This window comes from Brachyhypopomus gauderio, chromosome 21 (assembly GCF_052324685.1).
Source record: "Brachyhypopomus gauderio isolate BG-103 chromosome 21, BGAUD_0.2, whole genome shotgun sequence".
In the NCBI taxonomy this organism is placed as follows: Eukaryota; Metazoa; Chordata; class Actinopteri; order Gymnotiformes; family Hypopomidae; genus Brachyhypopomus; species Brachyhypopomus gauderio.
Window position 1 is genome coordinate 2,260,684 of NC_135231.1, and position 17,025 is coordinate 2,277,708.

The 17,025-nt window shown below is 46.1% G+C and overlaps 1 protein-coding gene across 4 annotated transcripts in view; it reads left to right on the forward strand.

The window, feature by feature from the left end:
- Window positions 1-17,025, forward strand: part of cntn3a.2 (contactin 3a, tandem duplicate 2) — a 72,470-nt gene that overhangs the window by 36,263 nt on the left and 19,182 nt on the right. For 3 of the 4 annotated variants that reach the window (XM_076983622.1, XM_076983624.1, XM_076983621.1), the window contains exons 3-12: window positions 890-1,025; window positions 5,170-5,345; window positions 6,315-6,407; window positions 6,963-7,166; window positions 7,947-8,049; window positions 8,822-9,006; window positions 13,677-13,813; window positions 14,238-14,367; window positions 15,396-15,546; window positions 16,788-16,915. In XM_076983622.1, coding sequence (XP_076839737.1) covers window positions 890-1,025; window positions 5,170-5,345; window positions 6,315-6,407; window positions 6,963-7,166; window positions 7,947-8,049; window positions 8,822-9,006; window positions 13,677-13,813; window positions 14,238-14,367; window positions 15,396-15,546; window positions 16,788-16,915 — 1,443 coding nt within the window. Of the gene's footprint in view, window positions 1-889; window positions 1,026-3,262; window positions 3,405-5,169; window positions 5,346-6,314; window positions 6,408-6,962; window positions 7,167-7,946; window positions 8,050-8,821; window positions 9,007-13,676; window positions 13,814-14,237; window positions 14,368-15,395; window positions 15,547-16,787; window positions 16,916-17,025 lie in introns of those variants that run through there. The other variant, XM_076983623.1, reaches the window with a different exon arrangement.

Sequence of the window (17,025 nt, forward strand, 5' to 3'; positions counted from 1 at the left end):
TGCAGTCACAAATATTCTTCTGAAACTGTATATGTATGAAATAACACTGTCCTTCAGATTTACTGAAGATTTGCATCATAATACTCCTGGAGTCTTGTTTGGATTTTCCATTTTTAAAGTCGCTGCTATTTCACTGCAGATACGAGGATGAAAATCAATACTGTTAAAAATAGTTTCCCAGGTTAATATAATTTCATAACTATCTTCAACTGGGAGACTTTTTCTCTTAATCTTTTAAAATCTAATTTTCCTGGTTAAATAAAAGTGAGAAACAATGACATTATGCCATTATTCCTCCTCTGTCCTGAGTACATTCACTGGGAATGGCTTGTATATTCCCCATTACCATCCAGTGGCAACTCACACAGTGCCTCTTTCCTCTCAACAAGCTCTAAGTGTAATTACATTCCTTCAGTATAAAAAAAACTGTACGGCTCTATGCATCTGTGCCCTATGTAATATGAGACTTGTAGACAAGGGCTGTACAACGTGTTATTTGATAATCATTATTGCCGTATTGGCCTATGCAATGTCGATATCACAGAAGGCTACAATGTACAGCTATTACTAGCTTTTTAGTAAATCACAGGGATTTCCACTTTGTGTGTGTTGACTATCCTAGCCAGTATCAGAACTATTATTGTTTTTTTAACTGTTTTGATGAATCATGACATTCACTTGAATCGACGTTAGATTTTTTTCCCATCGTAACGCAGGCCATCAATACACCCTTGTCCCCATCAGAATTCAGTAATATGTGTTTAATGTGCTGCAGGCTACAGTACAGTGGTTATATGTACTAATATAAAGAGCGCGCTGCTGTTTGAAGTCCTTAGGTAGACACTGTATTAAACGTTCATTACAGACATCTGACGTTTGCTCTCCACAGAATGTCTGGATTCTAAAGCATTCCATGGGCCCAAATGGCGCATGGAACCCAGTGATTTGATGGTGCCTGTGGGTTTACCTGAAGAAGAGGCCACGCTCACCTGTGACGCGAAGGGCCTCCCTGCTCCTCAATACAGGTACTGCTGTGGGCCCCTGGCTCCTCCTGGCTCCTCCTTTCTGTGCTGCTTCAGCTTTCTGTGCCACAGACGCCCTGGTTGGTATCAACTTTCTCAGCTAATAATGGACTATAAACAAGAGAGGACTAGTGGATCTGTTGGTGAAGGCTACTGCAGCATAGCTTCATTAGCTCGGGACCTGTTTGGTAGGACTTTCACACACTGTAGTTGTGTATAAGAAAGCATGCATGCATATATGGTGAAAAAATGTTTCTTACACAAAGATCAGGGGCAAAGTTGCTAACAGCGCTGCAGCACTAAATGCTTTATGAGCACCATCTTGATGCTATTTGTTCAAATATGAAATATATCTCTCGCTATGTTATCTAAGTCATTATAGCTGCCCAATCATGGAGTCTTCTTTGTTGAAACCGCTCTACACTGCTCTAGATGTCAGACTAAAATGATGTTCGTTATCCTGAAATTATCCTTTTGTCATTCTCAGAAAAATATGGATTTTTTTTGTATGAACATTTTAATTATCAAGAGGAAATTAATATCCTCACATTTGTGATCAATAGATGCTTTTGCCCAGACAAGGTGCAGGTACGGACTTAACGGAGGACATTAAATTCAGCGGTTAGGAAGACTTGCAGGAAACATAAAACAAGCTCTTGTTTTCCACTCCTTTGTTATTACGTTACAGAATTCATCACTTCATTGGGAAACCCAGCCTGAATCCAGTGTCTTGAGGTTACACCTCACAGGATCTAAGCTAAACAAACTGCAGTGTTTACCTGCTGCTGGGCAGTTGGACTTAACGATTGCATTAGAACAACAACATCAATTAAGCATGGAACCCATCAGTTCTCTGCATCATTCTATGTACACTATGCCAAATCCAGTGTGTAATATGTGCATCTTTTATAGAACAGCTTATTTTGCATACCGGTGCCTTTGAAAGCAAATTGGAAATGAGCAAATCTAGAGGTATAGCCTTTCATACTGAGTCTCCTTGTCCCTGTTATCTCTGTAAAGCATCAGCCAGTGGACGCACACAAGGAGCCGTTGGTTAGCAGAGTGGTGTTACTGCACGCAGTGTCTTGGGAGGGAATGATTGGGGAGACCAGTCTTAAGGAAATGAATTTTTAATCACTTGCCTGCCTTGGTGTTGTTCCTTCTTCTGTATCAACACCCCCCCCCATCACCACCACCACCACCCCCAGCCCCCACTACACCACCACCCTCCTCCTCCTCCTCCTCCTCCACCACACCCCAATCTCTCTCTCACAGTCCCACCCCCCCCCTCCGCAGTTCCACCACCCTCCTCTCCATCAACCCCACCCCCATCCCCTCGCACAGCCCACCAAGCCTCCACCACCTAAAGACAAGCAATGAATGTTTATCTTGGTTATATGGGCTGCACCTCTTTCTTCCTCCGCGTGTCCTCTCCTCTGTCTCCTACAAAAGGCTGCATGCATTCTCAGCGATGCAGCATCAACCCAGGAGCCATTCTTGATGTGCAAATGGGTCTGAGTCTGTTCTTCTCGCGCCCTCTCGCGTCCTCCTCTCCTCTCCCTCTCCTCTCCCTCTCCTCTCCAGGGTGCTGAGTTGTCAACTTGCCGGAATAAATAGAAACGAAGGCAGATGTGGTTTCCAGTCGCACACTTGTGGGCGGCGGGACAATGAAACACTTGCTTTTGCCGCCCCCCAAAAAATGCTCCTTGTCCAGCAAATAAATAAATAAATACGTTTCCACAAGAAAGTCCAAAGCATAAACATTTGGCAAATGCTGTCAAATCCCCATGCTGAGTCGAGGCAAGATGTATCGAGCAAATTGCCAGAAGGATTTCAGTTAATCTGCGGAGTCTTCAGTGAGCGCCCCATGATTGGTGACAGAAAAGTCAGTGATCTTGCTCACAAGGAACTTGCATTTATCAAAGTTATGAAACAGTTCACCATCGACTGCCCTGTTGGGGCTTGCATGATGAAGCAGCCTTCTTCCTAGGTGGTGGCTGATATCGCGGCCACATACTCAAGACTGAACAACAAATTATTTCCGCGAAATTGCACTGCAAGGTGTCAGGAGATCAGGAAAAGAAAAACCTGCTTTCTCTTCTAAAGCAGAGGGCCCTGTACTGTATCTCTCAGCTTGAGACAGACACACACAGAGAGAGAGAGAGAGAGAGAGAGAGAGAAAGTGTGTGTGTGTGTGTGTGTGTGTGTGTGTGTGTGTGTGTGTGTGTGTGTGTGTGTGTGAGTCATTTAGGGCAGCCATGATTTGCTACTGGAGTGACTGGCCTGGGCTGGCCACATGTGTGTGTTTGAGAGGGATCTCTTTCTTGGCTGGACCACGTGGGATCACGCCTACCACAGCTTGCTCTCCAGAGCCGTCTACAGGTGCGAGGACGTCTGTGCTCCAGGAAATGAGAAGGGGGAGGGGGGGGGGGGAGAGATGAGCTGATGAGCCCAGAGCTCTGGAGCCCCAGAGGCACCACTCCCATCAGCCAAACCTTTCTGCCCGCCTTCCATTCAAAATTGATATGAGCAGCAGGGTTGAGTGGAGTTCAGCTGCACTGACACAGGAGACCCAGCGTTTCCCAGAAAGCCCTGAGGCGGACGTAACCTCACTTAACACCCCCCACCCCCCCGGCCACCCTCGCTCGCTCTCTCCCTCGCCCTGCGCACAGACGCGGCACCTACGTGCGGCTGTGTGTCAAGTGCCCTTCATCAGGCCGGGCTCGCTCCGTGTCTATTTATAACCAGCCCGCAGAACTGAAACAAGCTCATTGATGTCGAGCCGCTACCATTTGCATCTCGCCGGTCGGGGGGGAGGGGCAGGGGGTTGACGGGGGTTTGGTGGCGGGGGACTGGGTCGAGGTGGCTCGCGTTCGAAGCGGCTGGTGATTTGGCCAGAATGCGAATGCGATTGCCCGTGGTGCGGAGATGTTAAGAACGCTTTTGTTCTGGCCCCTTAACCCTGGTGTGCACCACGCTTGCACTCTGTACATCTGCTTGTATAGATAATGACTCTGAAAAGGACCAGGTATTTATAGTCCTGGCCTGTGAAATACATGAGCAAAGACCAGACAAATGCACAAGTGCCCTGTGGCACCAGGACCACTGCTTGGATTCCCCAGAGCTCGATGTCATACGGTTAACCCGGGCCACACAGGGACACGTATGTTGAGAGAAAGAAGAGAGATGCTTTCAGAATAAGTATGTGAATTCCATGGAGTGGGTGGCAACGACCAGCCTATATCCTGCGTTAGGGGCTGAGAATTTCCGATAGCGAATGCACAAAGCGCCTCACACATCGACCCGGTAAACACTCCAGGAGGTGTCTGCAGTGCCGGCGTCACAGGGATTTGGGTGCCATGAAATCCTCCAGGCATCGTTGGATCCTTCTCCTTCATGTTCCCTTTCGCTTCATCCTCCCTCAGCACTATTTTCCGCACTCGCAAATTAGCATGCGCTCCCAGGCCCCTCCCCTCCCGGCCGCCAGGCCCCTCCCCTCCCGCCGCCAGGCCCCTCCCCTCCCGGCCGCCAGGCCCCGACGCAGGCACGCAGCCCCGACCGCGGGGATCCGCCGACAGCCTGTCACAGGAGAAGACTGGCAAGCCCCAAGGTCCTATGAAGATGCTCCCATGCTTTACGGAGGGCTTCCGCAGAAGGAGCCTGGCTTCTGAGAGGCCCTCTAGCTGGTGTGACCTCCAATGGGCTGCGATCCAAAGCCCTGGTGATTAGGGCGGTTGATACATATGGAAGCACGATAGGTAACAGTAATTAGAAAGACCATCAAAGAAAACAAACTACAGAATATCACTGGAAACAACATAACACCCAGAGATGTACAGTACAGTTTTGATTACCCTTCAGAATTCAGAAACTGCCAAGATCAGACTTGCTTCATAGTTGGCAAGTAGATCTTCACATTCTGGGAGTGTTAGTTTACTTCTGGGAGTGTTAGTTTACTTCTGGGAGAGTTTACATTAGTTAGTTTACGTTTCTGTTCCAAGATGCTTCTGTAGTAACCTGTTTGGTATTTGTGTGCCTCCTCAGTCATTTCTAAATTCTCCTCCAGCCAGGTCTGGCGGTCACCTCTGTGCTCACATCTCCGCCTGCCAACTGAGCACTGTCTGCTGTGTGATTGGTCGTGTGACAGGTGGTCGCTGAACGGCACACTAATTGATCTCAGGGCCGACCATCGCCGCCGGCTGTCTGGAGGAAACCTGGTCATTAGGAGTCTGGACCGGACACAGGACGCTGGAACATACCAGTGCACGGCCTTCAGCCCACTGGGAGCCGTGGTCAGCAGGAGAGCCAGCCTCCAGTTTGCATGTGAGTTGCAACCAGTGCACGCTGACTGGTGTTGGGATGGTGTTGGGATTTGGTAACACTGAACACTGCTCGGCTGTGAACAGCAGAGTGAAAGGATTTTTAGTTTATCCCGGACAGTATGGCTTAAAAATACAGATCTGCGAAATAAATTGCTGCACATTTGATGTATAAAGAGAATTATCACAGTATCACAATTCAGATGAATTCATTTGCTTTATTTACTTTATTTATTGAAAGCTGATCATGCGCTATTATGGAAAAATGCAGAAATATTGAAAAGGCTAAAGTGATCCAGCATATTGTGTGAGGCAAAGAAGTGAGGTAATCGAAGACTGAGTTGAATAATTTAATCGCGAGGCTCTTTTTCTAAATGAAGAAAAGCTTTTTAAGTTAGTGATGTATGGCGTGTGCTGTTGTTTTTCAATAAATCTATTCACAAATGCCCTGTGTAATTTTAAACAGCAATTTCTTCCTCTTTGTGACTGGCTCAATGGTCTGATAATCCTGCTTATAACCTGTTGTAGTTTCTAACATATACTGGCTGACAGAACTTAATGCTAACAGCTTGATTGCTTTGATGGGAATGAGGATACATTTTTCTCATCATGAAAACAGTCCTTGTAATTGCTGAAAATCCCCCATCATTGTACAAGTGAGGGCTTTGATGCAATATGATTTTCTCAAATGCCTATCGAAAATGACCTCAGAACAAATAATTATTGTCATTGGGCTTTAATTTTAGATAATTACTGATCGCAATTTTATTGCTCAGGCTTATTATCTGCAATTTAATTTGTGAATGGAGCAACAATTTCTTACAGAGTGGGGGATGAGAAAGCATTTCACATTCATCTTTCAGTTAAAGCATTTCAAGTGCTCCTGTCTTTGTTTTATATCATTTGCTTTAAATTTGCATGAAATATTCACAGCAGCACTTAATTTCTTTTATTTTTCCCATCTACATGACAGACTTGAACTTCAGAACCCAGGCAAGAAGTGCGGTGTCAGTCCGCGAGGGCCAGGGAGTGGTTCTACTGTGTGGTACACCTACATCTGCAGGAGGTACGGCCATGTTTCTTTATTCAAACAGCTTTTTAGGCCTTGCATTGGAATTTAATTAGAAGTCATTCAATTCTCAACTCAAATTTGAGTGCAGTAGAGCAAAACAGTTGATCTGACAGAGTAAACAATGTGATTTTTGCAGTTCATCTTTCATGACAAATAGCATCTTTCTGCACTAGGAGTTTGCAAATAGCACATTTCAGGCAATACTTTATTCGTGAGAGCCCTTAACTTAAGACTTAGTAAAGCATTCATAACCCATACATAACGATAGTATTAAGTCCACACATCCATGTATCACCTTCTGTGTTCAACTGTCTATCTTGAATGAAGCTCTCTGCATACGCATTCCAAAATGTGTTTATATGATTTATAGGTGGGCCATATAGCTATGTGTTATGATAAATGTTTACAATATATGAATGTTAAACTCACACTACTCCCAACACAACTAAGGAAGTATGAGCAGAAAACCCCAAATTTGCAGTTTGATGTAATGCAGTTGTCCGACAGAGACAACACAGTAGGTTTGATCGTGTGTTGCATCCTCTTCAGACCTGTCATTCGCCTGGGTGTTCAACGAGTACCCGTACTTCGTCCAGCAAGACAGCAGACGTTTCGTCTCTCAGGAGACCGGCAACCTTTACATCGCGAAGGTGGAGCCCTCCGATGTGGGGAACTACACCTGTGTGGTGGTCAACCGTGTCACGAAGGGCAAGGTCCTCAGCTCACCCACACCTCTGGTCCTGAGGACGGACGGTGAGGAAGTCTCCTGCATCACACCAGACAGGAAGTGGTCTGAGGCTGTGAATTGATAACTATAGGAATCACTTCATAGGAGGTCTGAGCAGTCGTGACCACAGTGTCACATTGCATGGATTTTCACTTGTAACCATCACCGAGACAAACCACACACTTCACCACATGTTCCACTACAGCTATACACATGGCCCTGCGTTAAAGAGGTTTGCTGTTTAAATGGGTATTACTTTATAGCTTTGTTTATTTATATAATTTACTTGATCAATCTCACATCTATTTGAATAATTTCTTCATTGTAGTCACAGGTTAGTCAGGAATTATTAGTTATTAGTTGTGCTGTTGATACATTTACTTAGCAATAACAGTGACAGTGTTCAGTACACGCTCTTACGTTTTAGCCCACAAGCCTTTGCTGTGTCAGTCGGGCCTGCAGATAGCCCTGCTCGATTGCTATAAAATGTATTTTCCGTTCTGCAGTTGCTTTCACATAAAACAAACGGTGCCGTTGTCTAAACGAAATATTCGCGAACAGTCCAAACGCGGCAGCCAACTCCACGCCTCGCCACACTGCGTCGCCCCTCAGATCGGCGCAAATTATTTGTGGCCTTTCGTACATGTCATTCTCCTGAGCTCAGGTCGAAAATAACATTTCTCTCCCGCCAAGCATTCATGGCCATGATGCTCACATGCCGTCGTGCTTATTGTTATGCACTTGTATCGAGTTCAATATGAATTATGGATGGAAGAACAAACTGTGTTCGCTTTTGTGCACCATAGGAGTGATGGGCGAATACGAACCCAAAATAGAAGTTCATTTCCCTGACACGGTGCCGGCTGCCAAGGGATCCGTCGTGACGCTGGAGTGCTTCGCTTTGGGCAAGTAAGTGGAGTTCCGCGCCGTTTTCAATCATGGGCGGGGGATGCCGACTTTGACGGCAGTCCCAACTTTCAGCAACTTTGGGCCGCCCGCGTTTTGCTACCTTCTCAACAGCTTTTACATCACACTTGTCAATGTCTGGTAGGGGGTTCACTGTATAACAGAGCCCTCTCGCTCTCCTCTAGACTGTTATAAAAGGCAATAACAATGTTGTCAAATGAAAAAAAAAATCTGAACACAGTCAAGTTTAGACTGCGCATTAAGAGTAGGCAATTAAAATGTTATCTGCTTAATACTGAAAATAAGCAGAATTCCGAAGCACCATAAAAAGCAACTTGTTTTAAAAGCTTAAAAGCAATTCTGCTGATAACTTAATCCCATTAGTGGATGAGCACTCTCCCCATGCAAGGGCCTGAATTGAAATGAGGACGATGTAGCTTGATAAACTCTAATGAGGGTTATCTACCCAATTCTAAAAATAAACATAATTCCAGTTTTAATTGGTTATACTTTTTTACTGACATATTGGTTTGTTTATTTCCCCAAAGCAACATCACTATTTTAACCTCATGAGAGCCAGACTATGGTGTTCTGTGCGTTTTAAATGTTTTCCTGCTATTTGTAACTAGTATCTCCTGCTGTTGGTGTGTAAGGATGCAGGGTTTCTTTGGAGTTAACATTTTTAATCTGTACATTAACCACGCCGCTGTTAACATTTAACGTCGGCGCGGCCTCCTCTAGCCACATTAATCTTCTCTCCTCCACCGTCGCAAAGCCCCGTTCCTGAGATTACATGGAGAAGGGCCAACGGGGTTCCGTTCCCCAGCAAAGTCAAGATGAAGAACTCCAACGTGGTTCTGGAGATCCCCAGTTTTCAACAGGAGGATGCAGGGGTCTACGAGTGCGTAGCCGAAAACAAGATGGGCAAGAACACAGTGAGAGGAAGACTCTCCTTCCACGGTATGTTCCTGCTGCCTTTTTTTTCCATTGTCTCTCCAATAAAACATTAATTGGTTTGCTGGGATTTTCCCCAGACACATTTGGGCTTGCTGGCAGAGCTAGTCTCATGCTTGTTTGAGGTTTGGACCCTTAAGCAAGATAACCATGTATTGTCACTATATCATTCCTAATTCACACCAGCGTTTTAGAGCGAGGAAGACTGCCAGTTTTTTGCCATTTCACGGGAGTTTTTCAGTCAATTATTTTATTTTCAGTGCTTTTCTACTCTGTCTTGACTCTTGTAAGGTTTCCATGACTACGTGGCTTGGAACAAAAACAAAAATGGGCCTCGTGTAATTGGTGTTGGCAGCAGAGTGCTGTGTGCATTAACAAGTGTCTGGTGTTAAATGCTGATGGAAACACCATTTAGTTTGCTCAGGAATTCAGAAAGGTGACAAACAGGAACAGTTGTTTTGTGGAGAATCAAATTAATTACATCTGAAATGATTATCATCAAGATGCAAAAACTCAGACTTTAGGTAGTGTATACCAAGAAAGGTTTCTGAGGATTGGGGGTTCTGATTGCTGCCTTTTGGTAAATATTATCATTTCAGATGCTTTTGTCTCTTGTTGCATGTTCCTCAAAATGTTTCCGCAGTACTACAAACCATATAAGCATGTTAGTTATAACAGTCATATTTAAAACATGTGATCAATAATAAGAGATGGGAGACAGTCATGCAATTATAACTCAAAGTGATTGCTCATGGTTGTGAGTTTAAGTTTTACAAATAAGATTAAGGTGATTCCATGTAGAAGATGTTGAACATCTCTACCTTTTCACGACACTATTTTTACCCTTCAATGAAGCACTCGACTCCAGGTTGTGATGATATGTAAACTGTCATGGGTTTGCGTGGTTTTTCACAGATATGGCATCTCTGGCTGTCAGGTTCTTTAAAGATATGACATCTCTTGTCAGCCAATGACAACAAAACACATTTTGTCTACAGGAAGGACCGTAAAAGTTTCTAGTGGAGCTTCTAACAGTCTAGGTCAATAAATATCCCTTTTTAGCTTAATAGATTCTTATTCTTATTTTAGCTTAACAGGAGCAGCCAGAATGGCATATATGTACGTATAGCTGCCGTTGGGTTACCTGTGTTAGGACATTACAAGCAAACACAGAAGTCATCCACCGCTTTTCAAAGTTCTAAATGAGTTCAATTCTGTTTCTAAAAACCCACTAGGTGGAAATCACATTGCATTTTACTAGCTGGTTTTGCTGCAGAAAACACTAAACCACCACTTTAGACCACACAATACAACCCGATATGTTTTTTGTTTATTGGTTTCTTCACTGCCAATGTTAAACACACTCTCAAAACGTAATGTGCAGTGATGGAATATGATTTGGGTAACACTTGGCAAGTCTTTTGGCTTGTCTGTTCAAGAAAAGAAACATGGCTTTTTAAATGATGGACAGATCGGGCAGACTACATTTTAACATCTGGCTTCCTGGATTCATGTTGATATTTGCATTGGGCTAAATGGCATTGTTTAATTAAAATCTGTTTTTGATCCAGGATGAGGATCCAAAAATTAATACCAAAAAGTTATGGTTTGCTCATCCTCCCTGACTGATCTTCTGAAAAACCTTGAAGCAGTGGTGACAGTATGTACCCTCAGATGATTAACACCTTATTCCCGCTCTCTTTGTCGGTTCTTAATATTGATATAACCTTTAATGTGAGGCGTTTTTATTCTTAGCTTTAAACATTCATCCAGTGTCTCTGACATGTCAGTTTAATCACTGTCAGTTATTTAGCTTGATTGCCGTCCAGATTCTGCATTAATGTATCCCATTTGCAGGAGATGAAGTGCATGTTCAAAACTTGCTGCCAAAACCTATTCCAACTGGGGAGCGTTCCACAGTATTCAGTAGAGCCAAGACTTGGAACTCCTACAGTTATGATTTGATTCGTTGTGATTAGCTGTAACAGGGCGCATGGAGATGGCATTGTTCACATGTTGGCTGAGAGATCTGTATAACTCACCACAGTCTTGCAGTTCCAATCAGGCACGGGCAGACTACAGCTCTTTTATGACTATCGCTGTTTTCATAAGAATAATTGGAGAGGTTGGTGGAGAATATGCCAAGCCAGCCGTGTATCGGCAATGCTTTGGCCACCGAAAACAGCCTCTGCCCAATGCTGGCAGGAAACAAGGCCCTGTGGTCAGCACTGTACACCAGCTCTCTGTAGACCAGGCCAAAGGCAGGGAGAGCTTGAGGTCAACGGAAAACCAAGACAAACAGGATAGGTTGTTGCCGAGGTAAAGCTGTGTAGGAAAACACTGAGGCTGCTACAGGCTTGCTGATTAAATATGATCAGACGGGGTTTGCAAAGGGCACACGGATTGTGTTTTGTACATGTCAGCTTGCCAAAGATGCTTTTCATTCGAAACCGTTCGGTTTTGATTTCCGATTCTTCGGCGTGGAGAGCATGCTGCAAGCTGAGATGCTCAACAGTTTTCAGATCATGAATTGTGTCAGCAGTGAGGGTAGTCTTCACCCGCCGGACCCGACCTGACATAGGTTCTTTTTACTTCAGTTGCTTGTGAGAAAAACACCTTTGGAATACAACTGACTTTCCGCATGAGCGGCGTCTAAATAACCCAAACATTTTTTTAAGGAAACAACAATTTACGATGCCATATCTTTATTGAACAGGCAGTTTAAACGGTAAAGGTTGTTGATGGAAAGGGTGAAGCCGTACTTATAGTAACAAATGGAGCCTCTTTTATTGGCAATAGCCTTGGCCAAAAACCTTCTGTAGCTGCCGAACAATCCATTCTATAGTTGCTGAACAACAAATAAGATGTATTGTGAGCTAAGATACGAATTTTTTTCGCTTTATGTATGATTGTGAGATGTCTTCTTGTACTTAGAAATATACATGTTTTAACGGCTAGGTCATCTAACATTTGGAACTTTGAATTGCTTTGCCACTTAACAGCTGCAAACTGTGTCTTGAGATAGAACAGTGAATCCAGCACAGATGCAATGTTTTGTTTTGTCTAAATATAACCCTTAGGACATTTACCAAAAAGTTCAACTTTTGGACTTTGTAGGACGCCCACTCCTATGACGAATAGGAGCATTGCCACATTTCCTTCATTTGTAACAATGCCTAACTGTGGACTGATGTAAGTTCAGGTCTTTACAAAACCGATGCGTTATATGCTTCCAGCAGCTTTGTGTCTGAGGTCCTCTGAAAGCTCTTTTGATTGGCCAGCATTGCACTTGAAGAGAATTGCATTGTGAATAGCAGGTAGCCACTTTATACTTGCACTTTTAAAGAGGCCATTATCTGAGAGGTTCCAGCACTTTTTCTGTCAATGACCTTAATTGCTTAAACCATTTGTTCAATAAAAACATGGCAAAGTCGCATGCGTTGTTTGTTAAACGCATCTTTATCTATTACTGTGGCTTCTAATCTGAAGATCAGATCTCATTCTTGGAGCACTTCATGCAGAAATTCAGGTAACTTTAAACACTTTTTTAGAAATCATTGTCCTGTAAATTAGCAACCATCTCCATCTTCGACCATTATACCAAGATGTGGGGTTTTTTTCTCTGTGATGATGTGGATTATGTACACAGGCACCACTGGTTGTAGTCTGGCCTCTCTACATCTGTACTCTTGAAGAAGTGCAGTACCAGAGTCCTCCTTCACCTTACTTTGTTTATGTTGATCTAAGGGGCATTGATAACTCATATGTCCTTAAGTAAAAAACAACAACACGGTAATGACTGTTGTGTGGCATTGCTTGCTGTAGCTATCCAGGCTGACTGAAGCGTCTTCTGAAAGGTCTATACAGTTTGCGCTGAGCAAGCAGCAGGCATGATTGTTGACATATTGTGTGTATTTCTAATGCTCAAAGAACACATCCTCCAAAATATTAGAACTTTATTTGAAGTCTTAGGCAAGTACACCCAAGGCCTTCTGTCAAAGCCCTCGTAAAGAGGCTATAAGCAGTTCAATTTACTTCATAGGTCTATCAGTAGCCGATCAATCAGTTAAGTGCTTAGTTGCCACAAAAACATGCACACACAATGATGTTCTGAGATTCCAGTTAAAGACTTTTTTTGTTTAGCTGACCCAGTATTGATTATGGAAAATCATCCTGTAGAACCTCACACGGCTCAGCTAAGCGGTGCTTTCAAGATACGTGATATCGCAGAGCCTCAAGGGCTGACACAGATATGGCAGAAGGCCTCTCGAAGCAAGACTGAGTTTAGCAAAGTCTACCAATTTTTAGCAGTGTGCATTTGCCTGCCGGTATCTTGCACCGCCTTCACTGGTGCAAAGAACCTTTCGCTTTGTGTACAACACATTTCCTAACTGTCGCCTGGCTAATGAGCTGAGGAGCTCTTAAACAAGCGTGCAGCTTCAGAAGGACACAGTCCGCAGTGCTGCTGGCTACAGCCACACAGGGGGGTTGGGGAGTGGGTAGGGGGGGTCTGGAGTAGGGGCGAGGTGGAGGGGGAGTTGAGGAGCGGGTAGGGGCGAGGTGGGGGGGTTGGGTAGTTGGTAGGCGGGGTTTGTGGGGCGAGGGGTAGAAGATAATGTGGACTGACCGCTTTCGAGATACATCATTACACCTGGTGTGTCCGTCTGGGTCCCCAGCCAAACCGCAGTGGGTCCAGACGATGCGGGACAGTGCCCTGGCCATCGAGGAGAGGCTGTTTTGGGAGTGCAGAGCCAATGGGAAGCCCAAGCCCTCCTACAGTTGGCTGAAGAACGGAGAGCAGCTCACTGCAGAGGTAAAGCAACACAGTCGAGCCACGGGCAGAACTGAGATTCACCCCAAAAAGGGGAAGGCGGGAAAGAACGGTCTTGTTACATAGCAACAGTCACATGGTCAGCAGTCGCTGACCACTCATACTGTTATAAGAGTAGTGTGCTAAGAGTGGAGAAGGAAAAAAAAACAATGTGTGTCCGTGACAGGAAGACTGACCTGTTTCATGTGTCCAGTAGTAGATACGATGTCCTACATGGTTTTGAGAAGAGAAGAGAATACATTTCCTCAAGAAATGTATTCAGAAACCGCCCAGCTTTCCTAGTGCCGTAACCTGACAGGGACGTGACGTGTTTTTATGCGTTTATGTTCATTTGGACATTCGGCATGCCTTGATGGCGTTCTGTCTCTGCCTCTGTCCTGTCCCTGCCCGTGCGTGTCTCCTGCAGGGCAGGATGCAGATAGAGAACGGAGCTCTGACCATAGCCTCGGTCAACCTGTCGGACGCGGGCGTGTACCAGTGTGTGGCCGAGAACAAGCACGGTATCATATACTTCAGCGCCGAGCTGGTTGTTCTGGGTAAGCTGCTTCTCTCTGCTATACCTCGTTCTTCACTTATTTCACATGTAATCCTACATTACATTTCTCCCTCTGCTGGATCGCAGCGCTGTGCTCTGTTAAACCAGGTAGGCCAGGTTATTGACACGCATCATGAAGAAGCCGAGGACCATTTTTAGGGTTGATGTACTCTGCTAATAATGTGTAATTGTAATAAGTGTACCCATAACTGTAATCCCCATGATGACAGGGAATTTAAGAACTCCTTCATCTATACATCTACTCTTGCTATGTCTGTTCTATAGCTACAGGAGTTCCTTGTATTCCTTTCCTGTTCACTCCTGGACTTTGATCTTAACCACAATAGAAAGACCAGGCGAGCGAGGCTTGAAAAGTCCTCGTGTGTTTTCAGAATTTTCCTATCAGCATATCGATTTTGCCACATTAAGAACAGGGGTAGCGGAAAGCAGAGAGTCAGGCATGTTAATTCAGTATTGATCGTCTGGGGAGCGGGAGAGAGAGCCGGTGGGTGTGCGTTCAAGCGGCAGCCAAGCTGAGGGAGAGGCGTCCACTGTGGGGGTGATAAAAAACACCCCCGAGCAAACCGTGGCACAGGCCACACTCTTCCGTCTGTCTCTGGCACAGGGGGAAGGAGAAATCAGAGGGAAACAAGAGCAGAGCGGGAGAAGGAGTCTCCAGGGTCTCCGATGTCACAACCAACGTAGCAGCCCCCCCATCAGCGTGTACAGTGGGGTTGCTGGGCCCTCTCTCTCCCAACGCCCCTGTCCCCTGCGGGCTGATTGGCTCACGGTAACCGAGAGCAAGCCGCCGCAGGCAGATCTTCCCTCTGCGCCTCGTTGACCCGTGGACCCGGCGTTCACACCCACCGCGAGGCAGCGTGCTGTCACTTAGTCCTGGCAGACGCCTCCTCGCTCAGCAGCCGCGCGATTGGCCGGTTTAGTGCACCCCCCCCCCCCCACCCCCCCCCGGCATTAGCTGCCTCCCCTCTCTCCCTCCACCGTGCCTCACGCCACGTCTCCCCCCGACAGCCTCTCCACCGGACTTCTCCAGGAGCTCCGTGCGGCCGCTGCTCAAAGCCAAGGCCGGCAGCGCCGTGAGTATGGCGTGCAGGCCGCAGGCTTACCCCGCCGCCGTCAGCTCCTGGAGGAAAGACAACGAACCGCTACAAAGCACGGAGAGGTATGTTACCTCGCCACGTCCCCCTCTCTCTCTCACTTTCCGTTTTGCCGTTTTCTCATTTTCTCCTCTTCGCTGCTTTTTTCCTCTCTCACACGCTCTCTCTGTCTCCGGCTCGTTCCCTCTCTTCCCTGCTTTCTATTCCACTCTCATCTCCCACTAACCAACCCCCCCCCCTCCACCCCACACACACACACACACACACACACACACACTCCTCCTTTTCTCTGCTCACCATGCCTGTGAGCTTGCTGCATCTTAACAGCTATCAAAAGCGTCAGAGCAGGAGCGGCTGGGGGGGCCTGCTGACCACAGCCCTCCTGAATTATGAAGGAGCCTATTACATTGGCCTGGTAGGGGTTGCATTGCATTCTCCACCAATTCTGCGAGGTATGAAAGGATTCGTAGTAGGAGGCAAGTACAATAGAGCCCAACCTCCATTGTCTGGGCTGTGGGTGGGTTTTTTGTTCCCTCTTTTTTTCTAATAAAGTTGGACTGTGTAGTTTGGGGATTATTCGGTGTGTAAATTGCAGGTAGTGCAGAGGGATTTGCATTATGGCGTGGTGTGTTTGTTTGGAGAGCACTTAGCAAGACGTCCCCTGTCCAATTTAACTGGAGAAAGAAAGAAAAAAAAACAGCATAATAACTAACAGTATAATAACATTCCAGCATATGGTTTATAGCATTATGAATCTCTTTTAGCAAAGCTGCCCGCCTCAGTGTGGTGGATGTACCCCATTTATTAACAAATCGCTCTTTCCGAAACCCTGCGATCAAAGTGAAACACCGGCGTCGTATTGCAAATGATAAAATGGTTTACCCCAGCACATTCGGCACTACTTAAGATTAGACATTAGCGTGTCGGCGGTGCTGAGGCCGTCGGTCCCGGCCATCAAGAGTGGCTGTGCGGTTCAGGAGGCCACATCAGGAGGGCCAACGTAGCCGGAGGTGCCACACTCCGTGACTGGCCCATCGGGCTGTGTGCTTTCCTGGGGATGGTGACTGTGAGTCATAAACACCTACGGTACCGTGGGCTTTGAGAGGCCGCAGCAAGTCGCCGAAAGACGTGATTAACGGCCGGTTCCACCGAAATACACTTACGCACCAGTTCCCCCCACATCCCACCCACTCCAACCTCAAAAAGGAGCGATGAAACCTCTCAGTAATCAAAGCTACGCTCTGTTAGCAGCTGCCGGGGTGAGGTACACGCTTGAGTTTGGCTGATGCTCAGGTCTCTCTTCCAGAATAAGTCTTCTCCCTGACGGAACGCTGAGGATAGTAAACGTGACCAAGGCGGATGGAGGCAGCTACACTTGTGTGGCCAGGAACCGGTTCGGGACGGCGAGCACCACCGGAAGACTGCTGGTCACAGGTGAGGGAGCGGCAGCACAGCACAAAAGTCCAAAGGGCAAAGTTCATTCGCTCAGACCCTCAGGGGGCCCGCCGCTGTTTCGGGCCACGTTTAATGCTATCGAGCGGCTC